General features: G+C 46.3%; 1 protein-coding gene across 9 annotated transcripts in view; it reads left to right on the top strand.

The window, feature by feature from the left end:
• SAP130 (Sin3A associated protein 130) overlaps positions 1-26,727 on the top strand; it is an 83,452-nt gene extending 56,725 nt beyond the window's left edge. For 5 of the 9 annotated variants that reach the window (XM_008258464.4, XM_070071034.1, XM_017342785.3 and 2 more), the window contains exons 16-21: positions 10,385-10,743; positions 13,616-13,864; positions 14,026-14,151; positions 24,575-24,678; positions 25,591-25,704; positions 25,895-26,727. In XM_008258464.4, the coding sequence (XP_008256686.1) occupies positions 10,385-10,743; positions 13,616-13,864; positions 14,026-14,151; positions 24,575-24,678; positions 25,591-25,704; positions 25,895-26,053 (1,111 nt within the window). In that variant the 3' untranslated portion in view covers positions 26,054-26,727. The remainder of the gene's footprint in view (positions 1-10,384; positions 10,744-13,615; positions 13,865-14,025; positions 14,152-24,574; positions 24,679-25,590; positions 25,705-25,894) is intronic. The other 4 variants (XM_070071035.1, XM_070071036.1, XM_070071033.1 and 1 more) reach the window with 1 other exon arrangement.
• Positions 26,728-26,988: the final 261 nt, after the last annotated feature.

The raw sequence follows: 26,988 nt of genomic DNA, 5'->3' as shown, positions 1-26,988 counted from the left end.
AAGTCTTTTGCTCATTTCTTCACCTGGGTTGTTTGTTTTGTTATTGTGGAGTTTCTTGATCTCTTTATATATTTTGGTTATTATTCCCTTATCAGTTGTATTGTTTGCAAATAATTTCTCCCATCCGTCCATTGCCTCTTCACTTTCCTTAGTGTTTGGTTTGCAGAACAGAAGCTTCTCAATTTGGTGTAATCCCATTTGTTAATTTTGGCTTTCACTGCCTGTGCCTCTGGAGTTTTTTTCAACTACTCTTTTTTTTTTTTGACAGACAGAGTTAGACAGTGAGAGAGACAGAGAGAAAGGTCTTCCTTCCATTGGTTCAAACCCCCAAATGGCCGCTACGGCCAGAGCTACGCCGATCTGGAGCCAGGAGCGAGGTGCTTCTCCTGGTCTCCCATACGGGTGCAGGACCCAAGCACTTGGGCCATCCTCCACTGTCCTCCCGGGCCACAGCAGAGAGCTGGACTGGAAGAGGAGCAACTGGGACTAGAACCTGGTGTCCATATGGGATGCTAATGCTGCAGGTGGAGGATTAACCAAGTGAGCCACAGCGCTGGCTCCTCCAACTACTCTTTGCCTGTGCCAATGTCTTACAGGGTTTCCCCAATGTTCTCTAATAATTTGATGGTATCAGATCATAGATTTAGATCTTTAATCCATTTTGAATGGGTTTTTGTGTAAGGTGTAAGGTAGGGGTTCTGCTTCATACTTCTGCATGTGGAAATCCAGTTTTCCTGGCACCATTTCTTGAAGAGACTGTCCTTGCTACAGGGGTTGGTTTTAGTTCCTTGGTAAAATATAAGTGGGTTGTAGATGCTTTGTTTGATTTTTGGAATTTCTGTTCCTTTCCGTTAGTCTATCCATCTGTTTTGATTATAACTGCCTTGTAATTATTTCTTGAAATCTAGTATTGTGATGCCTCTGGCTTTGAAATGTTTCCATATGAATTTCAGCATCATTTTTTGAAGATCTGAGAAGAATGTCTTTGGTAATTTGATTGGTATCACATTAAATCTGTAAATTGCTTTCAGTAGTATGGACATTTTGATGATATTGGTTCTTCCAATCCATGAACATGGAAGATTTTTCCATTTTTTTTTTGTATCTTCTTCTATTTCTTTCTTTAATACTTTGTAATTCTCTTTGTAGAGATCTTTGACATCCTTGGTTAAACTTATTCCAAGGTATTCGATTTTTTTGTAGCTATTGTGAATGGGATTGATCTTAAAAAGTTCTTTCTCAGCTGAGGCATTATTTGTGCATACAAAGGCTGTTGATTTTTGTGTATTAATTTTATATCCTGCTATCTTACCAAATTCTTCTATGAGTTCCAACAGTCTCTTGGTGGAGTCTTTTGGATACCCTATATATAGAATCATGTCATCTGCAAATAGGGATGGTTTAACTGCTTCTTTCCCAATTTGAATCCCTTTTATTTCTTTTTCTTGCCTAATGGCTCTGGCTAAAACTTTCAGGACTGTATTGAATAGCAGTGGTGAGAGTGGGCATCCATTTTCTGGTTCCAGATCTAAGAATGGTTCCAACTTTTCCCCATTCAATAGGAAGCTAGCAGTGGGTTTGTCATAAATTGCCTTGTGTTGAGGAATGTTCCTCGGATACCCAGTTTGCTAAGTTTTCATCATGAAAGGGTGTTGTATTTTATCAAATGCTTTCTCTGCACCTGTTAAGATAATCATGTTTTTGTTCTTCAGTTTGTTTATGTGATGTATCACATTGATTGATTTGTGACTGTTGAACCATCCTTACATACCATGGAAAAATCCCACTTGGTTTGAGTGAATGATCTTTCTGATGTGTTGTTGGATTCGATTGGCCAGAATTTTGTTGAGGATTTTTGTGTCTGTGTTCATCAGGGAGATTGGTCTGTAGTTCTCTTTCTCTTCCGAGTTCCATTTCTTCCGAGTTTTAGAATTAAGTTGATGCTGGCTTCACAGAAAGAGTTTGGGAGGATTCCCTCCGTTTCAATTGTTTTGAATAACTTGAGAAGAATTGGAGTTGGTTCTTCTTTAAATGTCTGGTAGAATTCAGCAGTGAATCCATCTGGTCCTGGGCTTTTCTTTGTAGGGAGGGCATTTATTACTCATTCAATTTCCATCTTGGTTATTTGTCTGTTTAGGATTTATATGTCTTCGTGGCTCAATTTAGGTAGGTTGTATGTGTCCAGGAATCTATCCATTTCTTCTGGGTTTCCCAGTTTGTTGGCATACAGCTCTTTGTAGTAATTTCTGATGATTCTTTTTATTTCTGTGGTGTCTGTTGTTACATTTCCTTTTTCATCTGTAATTTTATTAATTTGGGTCTTCTCTCTCCTTTTTTTTTTTTTTTTTTGTTAGTTGACCCAATAGCTTGTCAGTTTTGTTTATTTTTTCAAAACACCAGCTCTTCCTTTTGCTGGTCTTTTGTATTTTTTGGCTTCAATTTTGTTGATTTCTTCTCTAATTTTAATTTCTTTTGTCCTACTAGTTTTGGGTTTGGTTTGTTGTAGTTTTTCTAGATCCTTGAGATGCATTAATAGCTCATTTATTTGGTGCCTTTCCAATTTCTTGATGTAGGTACCAATTGCTACAAACATTCCTCTTAACACTGCTTTTGCTGTATCGCATAAGTTTTGATATGTTGTATTGTGATCTTCATTTGTTTCCAGAAATTTTTTTATTTCTCTTTTGATTTCTTCTGTGACCCACTGTTCATTCAGGTGCATTTTGTTCAGTCTCCATGTGTTTGCATATGTTCTAGAGATTCCTGAGTTGCTGATTTCCAGCTTCATTGCATTGTGGTCCAAGAAGATGCATGGTAGGATTTCAATTTTTTTGAATTTGCTGAGACTTGCTTTATGGCCTAGCATGTGGTCAATCCATGCACTGGTGAGAAGAATGTGTATTCTGCAACTGCAGGATGAAAAGTTCTGTAGATATCTATTAGGTCCATTTGATCTATAGTGTCGATTAACTGCTGTTTCCTTGTTGATTTTCTGTCTGGTTGATCTGTCCATTGCTGAAAGTGGGGTATTGAAATCCCCCAGTACTATTGTATTTGAATCGATGTCTCCCTTTAGATCCTTTTACATTTCTTTTAAATTGCCAAATGCCCTGAAATTAGGTGTATATACGTTTATAATAGTTACATCTTCCTATTGAATCGATCCCTTAGTAGCATTGTTTCTTAGAAATATTAAGATACTTCCTCTATTGTCTTCTGTTATTTCGTTATTAACTCTTCTTTTTTTTTTTTTAAAGATTATTTATTTACTTCAAAGAGTTACACTGAGAGAGAAAGAGAGGCAGAGAGAGGTCTTCCATCCGCTGATTCACTCCCCAGATGGCCGCAACAGCCGGAGCTGTGCTGATTGGAAGGCAGGAGCCAGGAGATTCTTCTGGGTTTCCCACATGGGTACAGGAACTCAAGGACTCGGGCCATCTTCTACTGCTTTCCCAGGCTATAGCAGAGAGCTGGATTGGAAGGGGAGCAGCCGGGACTCGAACCAGTGCCCATTTGGGATGCCGGCATTGCAGGTGGCGGCTTTACCTGCTGCGCCACAGCGCCGGCTCTTGAATCCTGCTCTTTGTATCTGATGCGTTTCTATTTTTCTGAACTCTAATTATTTCGAGATGCGTTAATATTCAGGGATATTCCCAATATTCGGGAATGTCACAGTAATATTTTTTTTGCTTAATGTACTGGGTACTCAGTGGCTTTTTCAGTCTGAAAACTCACGTTGGTCAGTACAGGGAAGTCTTTGTACATTGTTTATTTCATAGTTTGCTTCCATTCCCTCCCTCTATTTACAGTGGAGGACTCTTAATTTTTTAGATAAATTTTTTTTTACTCTTCTCTCTACCCTTTTTCATCCTGTTTGTCCTATTTTCCTGCTTTCTAGATGATATAACTTTTATCGTAAAGCTTTCTCATTGTAACTTCTAAATGAAAATCTGTAAATAAAGAAAATAATACTAACCAGTTAGATTTAGCAGTTTTAGTATTTTAAGACACATTAGCGTTTACTTTCTTTGCATTTAGGCAATATATTTATGGTGTGTCTTCGTGTGCATTTCTTTTAATTGATCCACAAGGAAGTTGTTCAACTTTTGAATATCTCGATGAATGTTTTTCATCTATTGTTTCTTCACATATTCTTTCTGCCCCCTTTTTCTGCAGCTCCCATTATGCAAACATTGGCATGCTTACAGGTGTCTTAACCCCTGCACGCCTCTGGGTTCTGTTTACTTTTCCTCACGATTTTCTGTTTTTCAAGCTGCATCATCTCTCAGCTGACCCTGATTCTGTCTTACTCCTCCTGCTCAAGTGTGCCCTTGTCCCTGTAGTGATTTTTTTCTCCTTTCAGCATCTTGATTTTTGAACTCTAGGATTTCTGTTTGATCCTGTTTATAATTTCTGTTTACTGGTAGTTTCAGCTTACTGAGACATAATTTTCATGCTTTTCTTTGGTTAAACTTGGTCTTTTTTCCTTCTTTTTTAAATATTTATTTATTTATTTGAAAAACAGAGTTACACAGAGGCAGAGGCTTAGAGAGAGAGATATCTTCCCTCTGCTGATTCACTCCCCAGATGGCTGTAACGGCCAGAACTGTGTCAGTGCGAAGCCAGGATCTTCTTCCCTGTCTCCCATGTGAGTGCAGGGGCCTAAGGACTTGGGCCATCTTCTACTGCTTTTAGGCCATAGCAGAGAGCTGGATCAGAAGTGGAGCAGCTGGGACTTGAACCGGTGGCCATATGGGATGCCGACACTGCAGGTGGTGGCTTTACCCGCTATGCCACAGCGCCAGCCCCAAGTGAAACTTGGTCTTGAACATATTTAAAATAGCTGATGTAAATTTTTTTTCTAACAGCTGTGCTTCCTCAGTAATGGTTTGGTTAATTGCTTTTCTTCTCTGTATATAGTTCATAATTTCTTGTTTCTTTACATGTCATGTATTTTTTTGTTTTTGAAAATTGTATATTTTAAACAGTATGTGACAAACCTGAATTATCAGATTCCCGCCACTCAGAATGTGCTCTTGTTGCCACCTGTTGATATTTGTTTAGTGGTTTTTTTGAAGATTTATTTATTTATTTGAAAGGCAGTGTTACAGCAGAGAGAGAGAGGTCTCCCATCTGATAGTTCACTCCCCAGATGGCCACAACAGCCAGAGCTGCACCGAACTAACTCTGTGCATTCTGCATCCATGTCTTGTGTGGCCCCTGAATTCTCTTCTGGGAGAGCTTAGTAGCCAGCTAATAGCTGAGCAGAGCTCTCCTTGAGTGCCTGTGACTAATAGATCTCCTTGGCTGCTGTGTGTTTCTTAGGGTCACACTCCAGTGCTCTGCCAGGCAGTTTGCAGCTCTGCTCTACTTTCTCCCTGTCCATGCAGAGCCTGCAGGTCAGCCAGAGCTGAGCGCTTAGGGTCCTAGCTGTATACACAGCCATGAGTTTGCACACAGTCCCACACCTACGTGTCACTTCCTAGATTGCCGGAAGTATGTCAGAGCTTTCAAAGCGCCTGTGGATTTTTCCTTGAAGCATTTTGGATAGCCTGCTGTAGTCCCAGCTGCTACCACTCCCTCCATCAGCTGTAAATTAATGAGTTACCTCTAATTTCTTTCAACAAACAGCCCTTCAAAACTAGTCGGGTCAAATAAAGACAGTCTTACATGTTAGTGTTCCAGGCCCAGCCAGGCCAGTCCTGTAATGACCATGCTCTGGGAATGAGCTCCAAGAGGCTTCAACCTGTCTGTGCCCGTTAGTCTGCTGGTTTTCCCTGCGAGTGTGGACTGTTCTTTGCAAGTCTGCTGCAGAGCTGGAGGAACAGGAATGGAGCCAGCTAAGATCCCACAAAGTTTGCTGTCCTTACCTAGGTTCAGCCAGCTTTCTTGATTTTGCCAGATTCCCAAAAACTTGATTAATTTCCAGAGTTCTAGATAAGCTGACTCATTTTTTGGTGTTTTTTTTTTTCCGCTTTTTTTTTTTCTCTCATAAGGGAGAGAATTTTATTAGAGACCTTCAATCACATTATTTTGCTAATGTCTGGTTTTTTTTTTTTTTTTTTTTGACAGGCAGAGTAGACAGTGAGAGAGAGACAGAGAGAAAGGTCTTCCTTTGCTGTTGGTTCACCCTCCAATGGCTGCCGCGGCCGGCGCACCTCGCTGATCAAGGCAGGAGCCAGGTGCTTCTCCTGGTCTCCCATGGGGTGCAGGGCCCAAGTACTTGGGCCATCCTCCACTGCACTCCCTGGCCACATCAGAGAGCTGGCCTGGAAGAGGGGCAACCAGGACAGAATCCGGCGCCCCGACGGGACTAGAACCCGGTGTGCTTGTGCCGCAAGGCGGAGGATTAGCCTAGTGAGCTGCGGCGCCGGCCTAATGTCTGATTATTTTATTTTAATTCCAGAAGAAACCTTACCCCATCCACCTTGTATTCCTTAAACATTTCCTTTGAAATTGTTTAAGACTAAAAAAGTCGCAGAAATAATACAGTCTCCATGCACCCTTTCCCCAGTGATTGCATCTTACATAACTCAAGTATATTTTCGAAGTGAAAAGTTGGGGCCAGCATTGTAGTGCAGTGGGTTAAGGTGCTGTCCCACCTGTGCCATCCTGCTTCTGATCCAGCCCCTGCTAGTGCACCTGGAAAAGTAGCCGAAGATGACCCAAATGTCTGGACCACTGGGAGCTGTACAGGAGACCCAGCTCCTGGCCCAGCCTTTGAAGATCCTGACCAGCAGATGAAGAGCTCTTTCTCTCTGTGCCTCTGCTTCTCTTGGTCATTCTGCCTTTCAAATAAAGAAAATTAATCTTTTTAAAAAAAGAGAAAATTGACATTGGTTCAGTACTATTGACTGAACTACCAGCTTATTGAGATGTCACCATTTTTTAGATATGTTTCTTTTTTGGAAGGGAGAAAAATGTGTAGTACTTTGAAATTTTATCCCATGTATAGATTAGAGTAGCCATTACCATAATTTCACCACTGCGAAGATACTCTAAAAACCACACCTTTCTCCCAACCCTAAACCTTTGCCACTCAGCTGGTCTCTATCACTATGATCTTTGACATTTTGAGAGCTTGATGGAAGTGGTATCACATGTACTAATAATTTATAAATAAGTTATATATTAGGTATATAGTGACCTGGTGATACTGGCTTATTTTAACTTAGTCTCATGCCTTTGTAGCATATGTCAATAACTTGTTCTTTTTTGGTTGGTTGGTATCGTGTTGTTTTATAGTGGCACCAGCATTTATCCATTTGCTTATTGAAGTACATGGGAATTGCTCTAGTTTGGGGCTATAACAGATACCTTGGTGTGAAGGTTCGTGTATATAGCTTTCTTGGTAGACTTAACATTTTAATTTCTGTAGGACAAAAATCTTTAGAGTGCAGTTTCTAAGTTGTATGGTTCACATATTTTTTGTTTTATAAGAAACTGCCAGGGGCTGCCACTATGGCACAGCAGGTTAAAGCCCCAGCCTGCAGCACCGGTTCGAGTCTTGGCTGCTCCTCTTCCAATCCAACTCTGCGATAGCCTGGGAAAGCAGTAGAAGATGGCCCAAGTGCTTGGGCCTCTGCCACCTGCATGGGAGACCTAGAGGAGGCTCCTGGCTCCTTGCTTTGGATCAGCTCAGTTCTGGCCATTGCGGTCATTTAGGGAGTGAACTAGCTGATGAAGACCTCTCTCTCTCTCTGGCTCTACCTCTCTCTGTAACTATTTCAAATAAATAAAATAAATCTTTTATTTATTTTTTTTTTTAAAGAAACTGCCAAGCTGTAGTCCAGAATGGCTATAACATTTTAAATTCCCACTAGCAAGATGAAGACATCTTTTTTCCCCACAGCCTTCCTAAATTCCTTAGTGCTAGGAGATGTTTTGTGCATTTAATTCCTGTATATCCTTTCCCACACTTGGAATTAAATGTTTTTTAACTTTTTACTAAAACTTATAGTAGATATATAGTCATATATCATTAAGACTTTAATTTGCATTTCCCTATTGCTAAAGTTGATCCCAATCTTTTCATCTGCTTCTTGGTCATCTTAGTGTTCTTTATAGTGAAATACCTATTTATGGTTCATACCTTTTTCCCATTTTCTCACGAGACTATGTGCTTGTCTTACTGTTGAGTTTGTGAAGTTCTTTCTTTATTCTGACTGTTTATTTGTCACGTGTGTGTTTCAGGTTTTGTAAACTGCCTCATTTTTTCATTGTACAGTTCAGTAGTGTTAATATACTCATGTTGTTGTAGAATAGATTGTCAGCTTTCTTTCAGTCTTCCCAAACTGAAATTCTGTTCCCATTTAACATTAACTCCCCTTTTCCTGCTCTCCCCAGCCCCTGACAGCTACCATTCTGCTTCCCTCTTCCACAGATTTGAATACTTTAGGTGCTTCATCTAAGTGGGACAGAGATCTTATATTTTCTGGTTCACCCACCATGTGGTGGTAACAACCAGGGCTGGGGCTTGGCCAGGCTGAAGGTAGGAGCCCGAAACTCCATCCAGGTCTCCCATGTGGGTGGCAGGGGACCAGGCCCTTGTGTGTCTTCCACTCCTTTCCTAGGAGCATTAGCAGAGAGCTGGATCGGAAGTAGAGCAGCCAGAACTCAAACTGGCGCTCGTATGGGATGCCAGCGACACAGGAGGAGGCCTAACCTGCTGCACTACAACACCAGCCCCTAGGATATACATTTTTACACAGTGTATTTGTAGCTACTTTAAGTGCCTGAAATATCCCTGGCAAAATAGCCTTGGCAAGTTGTAAGAGTGCTGCTTCTGGGTGGAGGACTCGGCATGTGAAGTGCAGGGAACTCACTTCCTTCCAATCTGTGTTCTTTGGGTCTTTGCCATGTGCTTGAATTTCTGCTTTTATAAAATTGGGTTTATAAGAAACTACTTATGGAATATAACTGTAGTTAAAAAGGAAAAACTCCAAAAATAACTTACATATTAAGGAAAAATACATTAACCCATTATGTCTCATCATCCTATATATAGGACACCCATAAGACTTAAGTGAACAATATACCACTCATAGTAACTTTGAAATAAATATTATGTTGTTGAAATATATATAAAATTGAAACTTAGCACTTCCAGGTTCCTGTAAGTACAATTGTAGTAAAAATTATTAATCCATTTATGATGATGTATCTTAAAGTAGTTTCTTGAAAGTGTTTTTGTTGTCTCTGCTAATTGATTTACTGTTTATATACCCTGAGAAGGTTATTTAGGGCAGGAGGCAGACTTGGTACAGAGGAACACTCAAGGGCATTTCAAAATGTTTATGGAAAAATGGAAGTAAAAGGTATTTATTTTGCTGTAAACGCAATCTGAAAACTGCAGTTTTTTCATAATACTCATTCCCTTGTACCTTTTTTTTTTTTTAAAGATTTATTTTATTTAGTTGAAAGAGTTACAGAGAGGGGTAGAGACAGAGAAAGAGAGAGGTCTTTCTTCCGCTGGCTCACTTCCCAAATGGCCGCAATGGCTGGAGCTGTGCCTATTCAAAGCAACGAGCCAGGAAATTCTTCCAAGTCTCCCACGTGGGTGCAGGGGCCCAAGGACTTGGACCATCCTCCACTGCTTTCCCAGGTGAATTAGCAGGGAGTTGGATTGGAAGTGGAGCAGCTGGGACTTGAACTGGTGCCCCTGTGGAATGCCAGTACTTCAGGCTGCAGTTTTAACCCGCTGCACCACAGCGCCAGCCCCTCTACATACTTTTTGAAGACCCTGCACATGCATGGATTTCAAATGTTTTTGTACCAAAATTTATCTTTTAATTTCATATTTCATAAAGCCTTCAAAGTGCCCTCATGCTAGGATTTTTTTTTTTTTTTTTTTTTTTTTTTTTGACAGGCAGAGTGGACAGTGAGAGAGAGAGAGACAGAGAGAAAGGTCTTCCTTTGCCGTTGGTTCACCCTCCAATGGCCGCCACGGCCGGCGCGCTGCGGCCGGCGCACCGCGCTGATCCGATGGCAGGAGCCAGGAGCCAGGTGCTTTTCCTGGTCTCCCATGGGGTGCAGGGCCCAAGCACCTGGGCCATCCTCCACTGCACTCCCTGGCCACAGCAGAGGGCTGGCCTGGAAGAGGGGCAACCGGGACAGAATCCGGCGCCCCGACCGGGACTAGAACCCGGTGTGCCGGCGCCGCTAGGCGGAGGATTAGCCTATTGAGCCGCGGCGCCGGCCAACTAGGATATTTTAAAAACTTGAATTCCCTTTAAAAGCTGCCTTAAAGTTGAACTTCAGAATCAAGAAATAGTGTGTGCACTGGGCTGTGTGCTATAGGAAAAAATCACACAAATACCCTGACGTGGTTCAGGCCAATACGTTTTCTCTCATTTCCTCTGTACATTTTGCTTTTGTGTTTCAGTGCCAAGCCTAAGTCCGAAATCCACGTGTCTATGGCCACGCCAGTCACGGTGTCCATGGAGACTGTATCCAATCAGAATAACGATCAGCCTACTATTGCAGTCCCACCCACTGCCCAGCAACCTCCTCCAGCCATTCCAACCATGATCGCAGCAGCCAGCCCCCCATCCCAGCCAGCCGTCGCCCTTTCAACCATTCCGGGAGCAGTCCCCATCACTCCACCCATCACTACCATTGCGGCAGCGCCGCCCCCGTCAGCCACTGTGGGTGGCAGCCTCTCTTCCGTGTTGGGCCCTCCTGTACCTGAGATCAAAGTGAAAGAAGAAGTAGAACCCATGGACATCATGAGGCCAGTTTCTGGTAAGCTCATTCACAGAGCACTGTCCACAGCCCCTGCTGCCTCCCCTTTTCCTGATTCTCCAGCATTCAAATGCTTATGTGAATACTGGCCAGCAGGCCTGGCTCCCTGAGGCCCATTGGAAATGGTGTGTTTCATTAGTTTTTAACAACTGGAAGACACTTCTTTGAAAACGCAAAAACTGCCTTTTAGTAATTCATTTCTAAACAAAACCATGAAAGAGATTACTGTTTCTCCATGAACAGCCTCCAATAAAGCGTCCTTCCATTTGTTAAGAAACCAGGGGTCAGAATAGGGCCATAGGTGAGTAATGCTGACTTACTGTTTATCCTCTATTGAATGTTGTTGCTGTGGTAGGCAGTAAAGTTGCGTTGTTGAAGATGCTGTCTTGACGAAATGGTACGAGACTTGTCAAATGTTAAAACTGTTCATTACCCAGTCTGCGAAAGCCAAGTGACTCGGAAGCGTTTCTTTTTTGTTGAGCTTGATTTTTGTGTTGTTTTATTTTTTATTGTTTGTGAGGTCTTGTTTTTCCTGACTATAAAAGTAACCCAGCGAGTGTACTATCCAATGCAGAAAGCAAGTGACTTTGTGCTGCTGTTACCCATCTGTCTGCTGTTTCAGGATGAAGCCTCCACTTCCCATGCCACTTGCACCGTGGCCACATGGTCTCTCTGGCTGTGCTCCCAGCAGAGGTCAGGTGCGCTCTGGCCCCGCCCACTCTCGCCTCCACGGATGCCGCTTCAGGAATACTCAGAATGCTTCTTCCAAGTCATCTGTACCATCAAAAGCACTTGCTCTCCGCATCATTCCCTGCACTCAGCACCCTTCTTTTTCTGTACCTTTAGGACACATCCTCCTCCGGCTTGTGTGCCCACCACGCTGGCCCCTCTGTTCAGGCTCCTTTGCTGAATTCCGCCTCCTCTCCTACCTCATAATGGTCAGTGTCCCAGGGCTCCGTCCACAGAGTGCTTCTGTTGCTATCAGGATTTCCTCCCTGGATGGCCTCGTTCACTCACACGGGTTCATGGCTTTTTAAAAAGGCTATTTATTTATTTAAGATTTATTATTTTACTTGAAAGGCAGAGTTACAGAGAAAGAGAGAGGGAAAGGGAGATAGATCTTCCATCTGCTGGTTCACTCCCCAAATGACTCCAACAGCCAAGACTTGGCCAGGCTGAAGCCAGGAGCCTGGAACTCCATCCGGGTCTCCCACATGGGTGGCAGGGGTCCTTTAGCAGGGAGGTGGATTGGAGTGGAGCAGCAGGGACCTGAACCGACATAAGGGATGCTGGCATCATAGGCCACGGTTTAACCCACTGAGCCACAGCAATAATGTATATGTTTTTAAAACTCACTGTTTGTTTACTTGTATCTATTTACTTTGGTTTATCATGCCATGAAATGTCCTTTCCTGAATATGTTTAGTCTGACACATTGACGGAAAGATGCCGTGGGAAACCCAGGAGAGGATACGAAAGTTTCTCTGTTGGGCTGTTTGTCTATTCTCCGGCTTTGGATGATTCCCTTGGCTCTCTGTGTTAGAAGCTGACAGCAGCCCTGGCTCAGGCTGCAGGGCTCAATGGCAGGAACGGTTCCAGCACTGATGGGACAAAGCAAGTATGCCTCTGTCCTCTTAGAGCTTATGTTCTAGTAAAGGAGACAAATGTAAGAATCTAGTATCTTACTCATTTAGGTGACAAGAGCTTTAAGATAAAAAAAAGTAAGCACTGGAATTTTAAAAAAGGTTTTAAGGGGCATGTGTATGGCCTAGTTGTTAAGACACCAGCTAAGATGCCCGCGTTCCATACCGCAGTGCCTATGATGAAATACTGACTCCTCCACTTCAATCCAGCTCCTTGTTAGTGCGCCTGGAAGGCAGCAGAGGAGGACTCAAGTACTTGGGCTCCTGACACTCAGTGGGAGGCCCAGATGGAATTCCTGGCTTCTGGCTTTGGCCTGGCCCATCCCCATCCCTGGTTGTGGCAGGCATTTGGGGAGTGAACCAGTGGATGGAAGAGCTCCTTACCTCTCTCTTCCTCTTCCTTAGAAAGTTTAAAAAAAAAAAAAACAACAACCCCTATGAGCCTGCATGAGGCCATCCAGGGAGGAAATCCTGATAGAAATAGAAGCACTCTGTAGACAGCGACCATTGTGAGGCAGGAGAGGAGGTGGAATTCAGCAAAGGAGCCTGAAGAGAGGGGCCAGAGTGGTGGGCACGCAAGCCAGAGTATGGCATGTCCTGTGAGGAAAGGGCAGCGACATTCCCAGGAGGAGGGAATCACCTGCTGTGCTGATCACCTGCCGTGGGGAGGCGGGACTGAGCAGTGACCCCTTAGTTTAGCCACGCGGAGGTGCAGAGACCTCGAGAAGGGTGGTTTTCCTGTAATGAGAAGGGTAAAGGCCCGACTGGGAGCAAGTCCAGGAGAAAGCAGAAGAACAGAGACACTGTATACAGACAGTGCTGCTGAGGGGTTGCTGGAGCCCCAGCCATCACATCTGAGTTCTGGAGTCACAGAAAGAAGATGAGAAGTAGAAGGTCAAACCTTCCTTTTAAGGAAACTTCCTAGAAGTCCAATAGAACCCTTCCAATTCCATCTTAAATGACCACACCTGCAACACATTCTTTGAGCTGAGTGGCACTGTGCCCGTGTCAGTGAGGGTCCTTGCAACTAAGGAGGACGAGGACCCGGTGCACTAGGAAGTAGCTGACGGCATCTGCGCTGCTGTGCTTGGCACAGCCCCCACCCGCACAGGAGAGTGTGGTCCATGTTAGCTGCCTGAACTGCCTTCTAACGACTGTCAATTCTGCAAAGCGAGTTCTCTGTTGAGTTTGGGTTCTCATGGCTGTGTTTGCTGCATTTTCTCTCACAGCAGTTCCTCCCCTGGCTACCAACACTGTGTCGCCATCGCTCGCATTGCTAGCCAACAACCTGTCCATGCCTGCAAGTGACCTACCACCCGGTGCCTCCCCAAGGAAGAAGCCGCGAAAGCAGCAGCATGTGATCTCCACGGAAGAAGGAGATATGATGGAGACAAACAGCACTGATGACGAGAAGTCCACTGCCAAGAGTCTCCTGGTGAAGGCCGAGAAGCGCAAGTCTCCTCCCAAGGAGTACATCGGTAACGTCGCTGAGGCCCGCTCTTGTCGCCTGCCCTGCCCACGGAAGTCGGGAGTCCGTCCTGGGCTTCTTTATGGCTTCAGTGTTAACCCACGGGTTGCTGATGGGACTGAAGATACACAGTAAACTATTGATACTCCTCTTTTCTCTCCTCTTGAACAGATGAGGAAGGTGTGAGGTATGTCCCAGTGCGTCCGAGGCCTCCCATCACCTTGCTCCGTCACTATCGGAATCCCTGGAAAGCTGCTTATCATCACTTTCAGAGGTACAGTGACGTCCGGGTCAAAGGTTAGTTTCCCTAGAGACATCTGGTGTTAATGCATGCAATGGGGATAGCACTTGACTGTATACTAACCACAATATAAAAAGAGAAATAATCAGAATTTTTCAGTTTCCAAAACACCAAATTTTTGTTGTAACTGTTTTGGAGACTGTGGTTGTTTAAGTGAAGTATCTGGGTTGTCCCAGAAAGTTATGTGTGTTTATTGGAATTCGAGTCTAATGGCTAAGTTGACAGCCTTGGCTTTAGTCGATTCCCTGTGTTAACAGCTCCCTAAGCGCTAGCAGAATGAGCTCTTAGCCCCCAGGGCGCTCCTGGGAGAGCTGTGTATGGTTGCTGTTTGACATAGTTCCTAGGTTGCTAAGATGTCTTAAGCACTTCAGAACAGTCATGGAAAACATGCATTATGAAAGAACTATGCATGGATTTCAGAAGTTTTTGCACCAAAACAAGCTAGTCTTTTAACTCCATTTTCCATGAGCCTTTTGAATACCCTCATAGCTACTATGCTGTATTGTTTAAGGAATGATAACAAGGGGAAAGTGTGGGTATGTTCAGAGCAGCTGCAAATTTTTCCCCCAAATATTTGCAATCTGCAGTTGGTTGAATCCACAGATGTGGAACTCACAGATACAGAGGGGCTGACTGTACTCTGAGATTTGAAAAGATGAGACTAGTGGAAGTCAGAGAGTGTAGCCTTCAGTGGAGACAGGCTTCCGACCTCTAGACATCTGTTCCTGCCTGGAGAGTTCCGCAGTAATAAAACATTCAGGGATTTGCAGCCTTACTAAAACATTCTTACTGCTTATTGGGCCGCCTCCTCCAAAACTCTCGGGAGGGTGGGTGTTGTGGCCACCACTTGGGATTCCCACATTCCAAATTCCAGTGCCTGGGTTCAAGTCCCACCTCTGCTTCTGAATCAGCTTCCTGCTGATGCACACTCTGGGAGGCAGCAGAGATGACTGAAGTGCTCGGGTCCCTGCCACCCACATGGGAGACCCAGATGGAGTTTCTGGCTTCAGTCTGACCCATTTCTGGCTGTAGTAGGCATTTGAGATGTCAACCAGTAGATGAGAGATCATCTCCCCTCACTCTTCATCACTCTGCCTTTCAAATAAAAATAAATAGTAAAAAATACTTGATTGGGAAAGATAACTTGACAAGTGAAAGGTTTATGAGCCTGAAACCTCCTTTGCACCAAACCTCTTAATTATTAAACTTTAGTTGAATGACTTTACCTAAGTTTTGAAATCCTATTCTTAAAATAAATGAAGCTGGAATGTTATAGGAAATAATTGACAGGGGTGAAAAATAGGGAAATGAGCTGAAATACAGGAAGCAAACAGAAAATGGACAGTAACATAGTAAACTGAAACCAGAACATCAACAATTGCTTTAAACGCAGAGAGTTTAAACATACCAATTAAAACAGACTGGCAGGGAGCTGGCTTGGTGTACAGCACATTCAGCTGCCGCCTGAAATGCAGACCCCATGTGAGTGCTGGTTCATGTCCTGTCTGCCCTGGTTCCAGTCCAGCTCCCTGGTAATGCTCCTAGGAAAGCAAGGGAAGATGGCCCCTGCCACCCACGTGGGAGACCCAGATGGACTTCCTGACTCCTGGAGTCAGCCTGTCCTGGCTCTGGCCTTAGTGGCCATTTGGGGAGTGAATCAGCAGATGAAGATTTGTTTCCCCATCTCCCTTCTTTCTCTGTCTCTCTGTGTTTCAAGTAAATAAATCAATAAATCTTTAAAAAACAAAAAGCAGATTGACAGAGTGAATGAAAAAACACAATCCAGTTATGCTATCTACAGTGACATAGGTAGACTGACAATAAAAGAATGGGAAAATGTGTACAAGGATTATTAAAAAAAAAAAAAAAAAAAGAGGTTGCTTTCAGGTAAAGTATACTTCAGAAGAAAAAAGCTGGGGCTGGTGCTGTGGCACAGCTTGTTAAGCTACTGCCTGCAGCGCCAGCATCCCATATGGATGCTGGTTCAAGTCCTGGCTGCTCCACTTCTGATCCAGCTCCCTGCTAATATGTCTGGGGAAGCAGCAGAGGATGGCCCAGGTACTTTGATCCCTGCCACCCATGTGGGAACCTGGCTCCTGGTATTGGCTCAGCTCAGCTCTGGCCATTGTGGCCATTTGGGGAGTGAACCAGCAGATGGAAGATTCTCTCTCACTCGCTTGCTCTCTCTTCCTCCCACTCTCCCCCCTTCTCTCTCTGTGTATCTGCCTTTTAAATAAATAAACCTTTACCCAAAAAAAAAGAAGCTTAATACAAAAAGAGCAGAAGTAAATGTAATTGAAAACAAAAATAATAGCAAAAATGAGAAACTAGTTCTTGGAAAAAAAGAATCAGAGAATACACAAATCCTGACTATCAAGAATACAATGGGGGGCCGGCGCCGCGGCTCACTAGGCTAATCCTCCGCCTAGCGGCGCCGGCACACCGGGTTCTAGTCCCGGTCGGGGCGCCGGATTCTGTCCCGGTTGCCCCACTTCCAGGCCAGCCCTCTGCTGTGGCCAGGGAGTGCAGTGGAGGATGGCCCAGGTGCTTGGGCCCTGCACCCCATGGGAGACCAGGAGAAGCACCTGGCTCCTGGCTCCTGCCATCGGATCAGCGCGGTGCGCCGGCCGCAGCGCGCCAACCGCGGCGGCCATTGGAGGGTGAACCAACGGCAAAGGAAGACCTTTCTCTCTGTCTCTCTCTCTCACTGTCCACTCTGCCTGTCAAAAAATAAAAAAAAAAAAAAAAAAAAAAAAAAAAAAGAATACAATGGGGGCTGGCGCTGCGGCTCAATAGGCTAATCCTCCGCCTTGCGGTGCCAGCACACCAGGTTCTAGTCCTGGTCGGGGTGCTGGATTCTGTCCCGGTTGCTCCTCTTCCAGGCCAGCTCTCTGCTGTGGCCCAGGGGTGCAGTGGAGGATGGCCCAAGCCCTTGGGCCCTGCACCTGCATGGGAGACCAGGAGAAGCACCTGGCTCCCGGCTTCGGATCAGCGCGGTGCGCCAGCCGCAGCGGCCATTGGAGGGTGAACCAATGGTAAAGACAGACCTTTCTCTCTGTCTCTCTCTCTCACTGTCCACTCTGCCTGTCAAAAATTAAAAAAAAAAAAAAAAAAAAAAAGAATACAATGGGATAGCACTGCAGGGCATGCAGAGGGGTTTTCTTCCATGCTGTACAGTATAGACAGGCAAAGGAGGTAACTTCACAGATGTCTGCCAGGTGCCGAGGTCAGCGCCAGCTGTGCTGAGCCACATTGACTAACGCTGTGTGTCCTTCCTAGGATGTGAGGAGCATGGCACCTAGTCTCTGGTGCTCCTCTCAGAAACCCATTGGCAGTTGATCCTGAGAGATTCATTGGACTCAGGACAGTGTACCGAATACTTGACCGTTAGCTTCACAGTTGCCAGGGATGTCAGAAATAAGCAAGGGCTGAGAAGTGGCACAGCCAAGAGGAATCTTACGGAGACAATGAGAAATCAATCTGAATTCCTGGAAAGGTTCCTGGCACAGTAAAAGTCATTAAAAAAATTAAAGTCCAACATTAGCAACTATTACAGAAATGCAAATTAAGGAACAATGAGATCACAAAAAAAACCACATTCAAACAACTGAGTTAGAAAATAGTGACAATTGTGAATGCCAGTGCAGAAGTAGAAAAACTAGATTCCTCTTACATGGCCTTGAGTACTCTGAATTTGTCGTCCGACTGCCTTCCAGCCCCTGTGGTTTCTGCCAAGAAGTCAGCTGTTAATTATACCGGGGTTTGCTTGTAAATTCAGTATTTTTAAAAGAATTTCAGTGCCCTTTTTTCTTTTTTTTTAATTTGAGAGAAAGCTCCCATCTGCTGGTTCACTCCACAGATGCTCATACCAGCTGGGGCTGTGCCAGGAACTCAGTCAGGATCTCCTGGGTGGGTGGCAGGGGCCCAAGTTCCTGAGTCATCAGCTGCTGCCTCCTGGGGTACACATGAGCAGGAAGCCGGGACTGGGAGCTGGACACTCTCATATGGGATGTGGGCATTCCAGGTGGGTCTTACCTGCGAGGCCAAATACCTACCCCTGAAGAATCATTTTTTTCTCTCGCTAGTTTGAAAATGTTCTCCCTGTCTTTGACTTTTGGCATTTTTTACTATGGAGGTGTATTTGTGGTTCTCTTTGCATTTGTCAAACTTGTTGTTCCTTGAGCTTCCTGGATGTGTAGGGTGTCTGTCAAAAATTTGGGGAATTTTCTTCCACTGTTTCTTGGAGGATTCCTTCTCCTCTCTCTCTCTCTGTCTCCCCTCCTGGTGCCCCATCCCATGTTGGTTCTCAGAGAAATGCCCTGCATTTCACTGGGGCGCTGCTCATTATCCTGGTGCCACCTCAGTTCTGCTTTGAGCCCCTCTAGAGAATTTCGTCATTTCTGTTTCTTCGTCAGTATTTTCTGTTGCACCTGCCGTGCATGGTCATAATGCCCTCCCTCACCTCTTCTGCCAGTGCCTCCTCTTAGTGCTCTTAGTGCTGTGAGCGGTTTGTTTGTTTTTTGGTTGTCGGTCAAATCTTTTTTTTTTTTTTGAAGGCTTTTATTTAATGAATACAAATTTCATACATACAGCTTTTAGGGGCTGTGAGCATATTTATCATGGGTCACTCTCATGGGCAGTTTTTGTTGCCTACTTTTCAGAAGTGTGGGTCATACTTTGCTGTTAAGATAACGGGTAGAAGCAGTTCTCAGTACTTGTCTCCCCACTCCTGAACTTGCTGTTACTATTTCCTTATTTGTGCAGTAACCGGCTGGATTAATTTAGTGCCATCTGACTGTCCCCCCCACATTAGTGTTCCTCTGTGAGGTCCTCTGCCCCTTACACTGCTGGCACAGCCTCCCGCACACTCTGAGAGGACAGTGACTTTGGTCGGGCTCTCTCCTGTTCCTGCCCTGCCCATAGCCCACTAATCCAGCTACTAGCTAGGTGCTGGCTGTTTTCAGCAGTGCCGTCAAACACAGATTCCTTTCCAGAACCAATCCGCTCAGACTGTAGTTCCCTGGGCAGAATGGTTTCTTTCCAGTCAGTGTCGCCTGTGTTTTCTGCCCTAGAAGGCTCCTCCCAGCCGTCTCCGTCTTTGTTCCCTCCTGCAGATTGCTGTGCGCACAGCCAGGCTGTGTCTGCCTGAGATGCACCAGTCTCCTCCCAGTTCCTTCACCACAGCCTCCGCTGTCCTTGCTGGCAGCACCTCTAGGCTTGAGCTTCTCCACACTCTTGTGGATGGAGTCTGCCGATCAGGAAGAGCTTAGAAGTCACCTGTTCAATAGCCCGCGTCTTCCCTGGGGCAGGCTCTGAGCCAGGGTTTAGGAGCTGGTGGTGGGGACGTGGCACGCTTCTCTCTGAGTGACAGCTCTGCTCAGTGAAGCAAAAGGAGGGGAGGGAGCAGGCTGGGACCCTCTTCTGCTAGAGCCAGGAGGGGAGTTCTCAGGGTCCCAGGTATTCTCAGCGTGCCTCGCCTAAGGTACAATGTCTGTTTCCCAAGTGGACCTTAAGTGCAAGAAGGGAGCCCCCTCAACTCACTGGCACTCCCCCGGGACTTAAATAGGTGGCCAGCTGTTGAATGAGAGCCACTGATGTCCTGCTCTTCTCAGGGGGACGGCCGGGGGAGGAGACACAGCCCCGCATAGGCCCCTTGCAGGCTGGAAGAGTCTCCACGTTGCTGAGCTGGGCGCGGGGAGAGCGGGAGCACTTTGGGTTTACATGCCACAACCCCTTTTCTCACACAGTGCGGTACTGGTTGTGCACACGTTTCTTCATTTGTCATTTGCCGGCGAGCCCACTTGTGGACATTTACATGGTGGCATAGCCACGTTTGGTTTTCACTGGCTCCCTGGGTCCGTACTCTGTCAGTGAGCCGTGCTGCCCCTCGTTGGTCATTCACACATCCAGGCGAGCTGCTCTGGGAGACAGCTCAGCAGTTTTATAAAAAGAAATGTTTACTGCCTCTCCCAGCAATAGCACTGCTGGCTGTTCATCCCAGAAAAGGGAAAACTCACATTCACACACAAACCACAAAGCAGCTTGTTTTCTAACAGCCAAAAACCCAGGAAACAACTCACATAAGCATCATAGGCAAATGGTTAAACTGTGGTCCCAGTGAAGCGACTCAGAAGTGGAAAGGAGAGAATTACTGGTCCATGGAGCAGCGTGGATCTCAAGGGCATTGTGCCTGGTGGGAAAAAGCTGTTCTCAAAAGGACACACTCCATACGATTCCGTCTGTGTTACGTCCTCCAAGTGACCAAATTACAGAGATGGACAGCATGTTAGAGATGGACGGGGGTTCATAGTCAGGGAGCTGGGAAAGTCCAAGGGAGAGGCATGAGGGAGGGGTGTGGTGCTGGGGGAGTCCTGCATTTGATTGCAGGGGTGGTTATACAGATCTGCATGTAGCATGAAAAGGACAGGGAGGTACACTTAGTGTCATGGTGCTTTGCTGGTTTTGATGTTATGAATTTAAGGTATAAACAATGTGGGAAATGGGGTGAATGTTGCATGGGACCTCACTTTATTTTTTTTTTTTTAAAGATTTATTTATTTACTTGGGAGGCAGAGTTACAGAGAGGTCTTCTATCCACTGTTTCCCTCCCCAAATGGCCACAATGGCTAGAGCTGGGCTGATTGAAAGCCAAGAGCCAGGAGTTTCCTCCAGGTCTCCCATGAAGGTACAGGGGGCCTAAGCACTTGGACCATCTTCCACTGCCTTCCCAGGCCATTTGCGGGGAGCTGGATCAGAAGAGGAGCTGCCAGGACTGAAACTGGCACCCATATGGGATGCCAGTGCCGCAAGTGGAGGCTTAACCTGCTGTACCACAGTGCTGGCCCCTCACATTACTTTTTTGACAATGATAACCATTGAGAGAATTCACACAGTTTGCAATTCACCTGTTGAAGTGTTTTTCAAATCACTGGTTTTTGGTACATTCACAGAGTTGTACGTCCCTCACCAGAGCAACTTTAAAATATTTTCATGGGTAAGGCCGGTGGTAAGCTGTCTCTTGCCACAAGAGCATCCCACAGGAGAGCTGGTTCAAGTCCCAGCTTCTCTACTTCCAGTCCAGCTCCTGTTCTTGTGCCTGGGAAAGCAGTAGAGGATGGCTCAAGTACTTGGGTCCCTGCAACACTCACGGAAGATCTGAGTGGAGTTCCAGGCTCCTGGCTTCGGCCTGGCCTGGCCCTAGCCATTGTGGCTATTTGGGGAGTGAACCAGCAGGTGAAAGATCTTTCTCTCTGCCATCCAGCCTTTCAAATGAATAACTTTAAATATATTATTTATATTCATAGGGCTGGTGTTGAGTGCAGCAGTTAAGACCCCACTTGGGACACCTGCATCCCATATCAGAGTGCCTTGGTTCAGCTTCTGGCTCTGTTCCCTTTTCTCTCTCCCTTTCAAATAAATAAATGATTTTTAAAAATATTTATTTTTATTGATTGGAAAGGCAGATTGACATAGTAGGAGAGAGGGAGAGAAAGAGATCTTCCATCCACTGGTTCACTCCCCAAATGGCCACAATGTTGGGACTGGACCAAGTGAAGCCAGGAGCCAGGAACTCCATCTTGTTCTCCCACATGGGTGGCAGGGGCCCAAGTACTTGAGCCAACTTCGAATGCCTTCCCAGGTGCATTATCAGAGAGCTGGATCAGAAGTGGAACAGCCAGGACATGAACCAGCACTCCCATATGGAATGGGAGCATCACGGGTGGAGATTTAACCCACTGCACAGAAATGCCGACCCTTAAATAATTTTTTAATTAAAAAAATGTTAACAGACCAGGTGGGCATCTGTGGCAGCAATGAGGCCCTGCTTGGCGTGGCTGCGTGCCTTGTTTGAATCCCCAGTGCTGCTTACCATCCGGCCTCCTGCTTATGTGCATCCTGGGGGGCAGCAGTGATGGCTCAAGTACTTGGATCCCTGATACCCATGAGGGAGACCCAGATTGGATTCTAGGTTCCTGGCTTTGACCTGACCCATCCCTGGCTGTTGTGGCCATTTGGGAGCCAACTAACTTATCCGTGGTCTCTCTTATCTGTGTGTGTGTGTGTGTGTATCTTTCAAGTAAATAAAAAGAAATACATTTTTATTAAAAGAACAGAACATATTATGAGCCCCAGAAAGAGACTTCCCACTCCATAGCTGTCATCCCCCATTCTGGCTCCATACCTGCTCTCTGCCTGCCCTACAACCCCAGACAGCTTTCTGTCTCTGTTGATGTCCCATTGCTGGGTGTTTCAGATGAATTGGACCATATAATGTTTGGCCTTTGTGTTTCTTTCCCTCAGCATAATGTCTTCAGAGTTCATCCAGTTATAGCCTGTATTAGTACCTCATTCCTTTTCTTACCAAACAGTAATTTCCTTTCTTTGGATATACCACATGTTGCTGCTCCACTTAGCACTTGATGGGTATTTGCGTGTTTTCCACTTTGGGGCTGTTATGGATAGTTCTGCTACAAACATTTGCACACACGTTTTTGTGTGGATTCTCTGTTTTTATTTCTCCTAAAAATGGAATTTCTTTGTGTTCTCTGATAATTGTTAACACTTTAGGAACTACTATAATGTTTTCAAAGCAGCTACACTGTTGTACTTTGCTACCAGGAATTTACAAGGCTTCCAATTTCTGCACAGTGTCGTTGACACTTAGCATTGTCCATCTTTTTGATTGTGTTGCTCCTGATGGATTCTGAGTGGTGTCTCATGGTTTGTGATTGTGTTTTCCTAATGCCTGGTGATGCTGAACCTATTTTTACGTGCTTGTTTCTATTTGTATGTTGTTCTTAGAGAAGTGTCAATTTAGCTTATTTGCCCCTTTTCAGCAGTTTGTCTTTTTACTGTTGAATTTCCTCTTGGAGTTGTACGAATTCTTTAAATGTTCTAGGTACAAGTCCCTTATCGGTTATCACTATACTTTCTTTGCAACTTCCTGTGAATCTATAATTAATTCAAATGAAAATGCATAAAGTGAAATATTCAAATACATGTAAAGCTGGTGATCTTTGAGGTTGGTGGACTGTCACGTTGTCCTCATTATAATACCACAATTACGCACAAAATTACCACCATTGGGAGAAATTGCATGGAGTACATGAGGTCTCTTAATTCTTACAGCTGCATGTTAATTTACAGTTACCTCAGAAGGCTGAAATACTACTTCAATTATGTTAATATTTTAATATTTGTCAACTAGATGGTTTTATAAGTTAATAAGCTTTATTTTTTAGAGCACAGTTAGGTTCAGAGCAAAATTGAAGGAACAATACAGAGTACACCCCTACACCCCCTGCACACACACCTCCCCCTACCACGCACACCCACACTACAGATTATTATAACTGATGAAACTATATTGATGCATCACTCTGCTCAGAGTCTGTAGGCTACATTAAAGTTCAGTCTTGGTGTTGTATATACTGTGGGCTTGGACAAATTTGTATATTTTTATATTAAATTTAAAAATGATTTTATTTGTAAAGAGATTTTTTTTAAAGATTTTTTTTTTTTGAGAGGTGGAGTTACAGACAGAGAGGGGGAGAGAGAGAGAAAGAGAGCAGGGTCTTCCATCTACTTGTTTACCCCTGACCTCCCACCCCTACCCCCCACCCCCACCCTACCGAGTGGCTGCAACGGCCAGAGCTGCACTGATCCAAAGCCAGGAGCCAGGAGCTTCCTCCAGGTTTTCCATGTGGGTGCAGGGGTCCAAGCACTTGAGCCATCTTCTACTGCTTTCCCAGGCCATTAGCAGAGAGCTAGATGGGAAGAGGAGCAGCTAGGACTTGAACCAGTGCCCGTATGGGATGCCAGTGCCACAGGCGCAGACCTAGCCTACTACCCCATAGCACTGGCTCCTGTAAAATGATTTTTAATTAGCCATATGCTATGTGAGTACATTCGAAGTCCTAGTTAGGTGGTAATTGAAACTGTGGGTCCAGCTAGGCTCAGCTTTCAGCGTCCCTCAGCCCTCACGTTTATCTCTCCAATCTGGGTGGTGTACTTTCTACTTTTTGTTTTACACCTGTAGTCACTGGGCTTTTCCGCCCACATTTGAAACGTAGCTCACACTTGATTCATGTGGTTTCCCCAAGATCTAGACAGCACCACAAAGCTTCTCAGGCCTCCTGTGCAGCCCTCCGTGGGCTGTCTGCCTCAGCCTGGGCCAGGCTGAGCTCACCGAACACTGGTCCCCCTCTTGGAAGGGATTAAAGTCTGAACTTGTGCTCTAATTCGGGCGTGGTTCTGGGTGGACAGGGGGATGGGAAACTTTCCTTCATGTAGTTAGTCCCCACTAGTGACCTCAGTGCAGGGGCCCTCTAAAAATATGTGAAGACGTTTTTGATACAACTTTTTTGATGGTTTAACTTGATACAAATCAAAATTTGCTTAACTTTTCTATGGTTCCAGAGGAGAAGAAAGCTATGCTGCAGGAAATAGCAAACCAGAAAGGAGTGTCCTGCCGTGCCCAGGGCTGGAAGGTGCACCTGTGTGCGGCACAGCTGCTGCAGCTGGTAGGTGGGGCTCTGGGGGGGCGCGGAGTGGTGGAGGCACCACCGGTCAGTGACACGCTCGGAGTCTAAATCTGGCCTCCTGGTACTAGATCCAAAATCCATGGCACAGCTGGGGTTGGGGTCAGCACTGTATGTCGTGACATCTTAAATGGGGGCCGCAGCTGACTGAGCCGTAAGCGCCTCCACACCACTTTGGTCCCCGAGGTAGCACCTCTTAGTTAAGCAGCCACCCGTAGCACGAGCACAAGCAGTTTGTGCTTGCTGCCCAATCGCAAACTGGACTTCCTGGCCCACTCTTGACACTGCTCGGGTACGCCGGTCCATATCCTGAGTCTGGGGACACCCATGTGGCCCGCCAAAGCCTGCCTCCCACGAGCCCCTGTGCATTCATTGTGCTCCTGGGTGCAGGCCCACGTGGCCCTTGTTGGCACCCCATCCCCCGGCATTGGCGTAGGTATCTGAGTGATAAACGGCCGGCAGTCTCGGCTGTGCAGTGTTGGACTTCACGCGCAGCCATTTCTGTAATCCCAGGACAGGTTTCCTTTCAGCAGCCGGAGAACAGGATTTCTTAAAAATGCAGTGCCTTGGTGACCTTCACTTAGAAGAACGTCCTCTTTCTGTGAAACCTCTAGACTCGCTTTTCAGGTGAATTGCGAAATCAGGGCAGTCTTTAAAAGTTAAGTCCCGCTGCATAGATTCTGACCTAGGCCAGGTATAGGGTAAATCACTGTGGCTCAAGTTCTTTTTCTTGTTCGTTAACTTGTACCCTGGTCCCTGGGGGAAAAGCCCCTTGCCTGCCAGCTCTCACACCGCTTTGTAGAAGTGGCTCCAGGTGGGCTCAGTGGGTCATTTGCCTGCGGTGGACGCGGCCAAGTATGTGAGGCTGCAATGTCTTCCTCTTGTGTGTTGCAGACGAATCTAGAACATGACGTTTATGAGAGACTTACCAATCTCCAGGAAGGGATTATCCCAAAGAAAAAGGCAGCAACCGATGATGACCTGCACCGAATAAATGAACTGATACAGGTGTGAGCGGGCCCTTCCCTCTGACCGTGCACCGTCTCCCGCCTTCCCCAGGCCTCTCCCCGACCCACACTTGGGCCTGTGTTCCCGGGCTCCTAGGTCACTGGTCTCGGTGGAAGCGCCGCAGTGGCTCTGCCCCGGGGAGCTCCTGGCGCCCGCTGCCCGCTGACACCGCTGTTGTCTTCTTTTTCAGGGAAATATGCAGAGGTGTAAACTTGTGATGGATCAGATCAGTGAGGCCAGAGACTCCATGCTTAAGGTTTTAGATCACAAAGACCGCGTCCTGAAGCTGCTCAACAAGAACGGGACGGCCAAGAAAGTGTCCAAGTTGAAGCGGAAGGAAAAAGTCTAGAGCCAGAAGAACCCAGAGTTTGGAAACCGAGCTGAGGAAGGCTGACGGTGGGGGAGGGGCTCCGGTTATTTCCGAGCGGGAACGTTGGAGTAAAGGCAGTGCTCCTCAGTTCTCGCGTGCAAGCCGGGGGACCCGGGGCAGCCTGCGGCGTGAGTGGCTCGGAGCCCACCCGGCACCATGGACTGCCGTCTTTCTCTGGGACGTTGCCCTGGCAAACCCGCTCTGTGTCTTGTGTGACCGCGGGTGCGCAGTGACGCCCAGGGCTTCCAGACCACACCTGCCTGGCAGAACCCTGCAGGACGTGTCCCGAGCCGGGACTGAGCGAACCGCCGGGACCATCCGTTCTCTGTCCACGCTGAAGAGAAAGCCTCAGCCTCGCCCCAGCCGCTGCTGCTTTGTTTGCCCTGCGGATGCCCCGGCCGCGCTGCGCCGCGCCCCGCTCTGAAGGGCTGCAGCTCTCACTTCCTGTGTTTTCTAACGAACCGTTTCCAAGTGAGGTCGCGGTGCCGTCTGTCCTGCGTGCGTCCGAGCTGAGTCTCTGGGGCGGCTCAGAGCGCTGAGGTCCTTGTTCTGAAGTGCGCTCCCAGTCCCCTGTCCTGTCGCTCGTGAGACGCTGTCACCTGTGTGTACCACCCATCTCCAGAGTTAATAAAGGACTCAACGAGGGTTTTGTACACGAGCGTCTGCACCTTTCTCTAGCGGTCCGCGCTGTCCTGAGCGTCTGGGACGCCTGCGGCGGTTTCTCCCGCGGTGCTGAGCTCTGCTCTGTCCCGGTGTCGTCACTCAGCAGAGTCCACTGCTCCCGCAGCGGTGGCGCTGATGGCTCTTGATTGTCTCAAGTACTAGGGGTCCACGCGGTGGCCCCATGCAGATCCAGCTCTGGGGCTGTGGAGGCCGCGGGAGGGCACAGCCGTGTGGTGGGCACTTCTGGCCCC

Source organism: Oryctolagus cuniculus, chromosome 3, assembly GCF_964237555.1.
Source record: "Oryctolagus cuniculus chromosome 3, mOryCun1.1, whole genome shotgun sequence".
Classification (NCBI taxonomy): domain Eukaryota; kingdom Metazoa; phylum Chordata; class Mammalia; order Lagomorpha; family Leporidae; genus Oryctolagus; species Oryctolagus cuniculus.
Note: the sequence above shows the minus strand (reverse complement) of the source record. Positions and strands in the feature narration are given on the sequence as shown.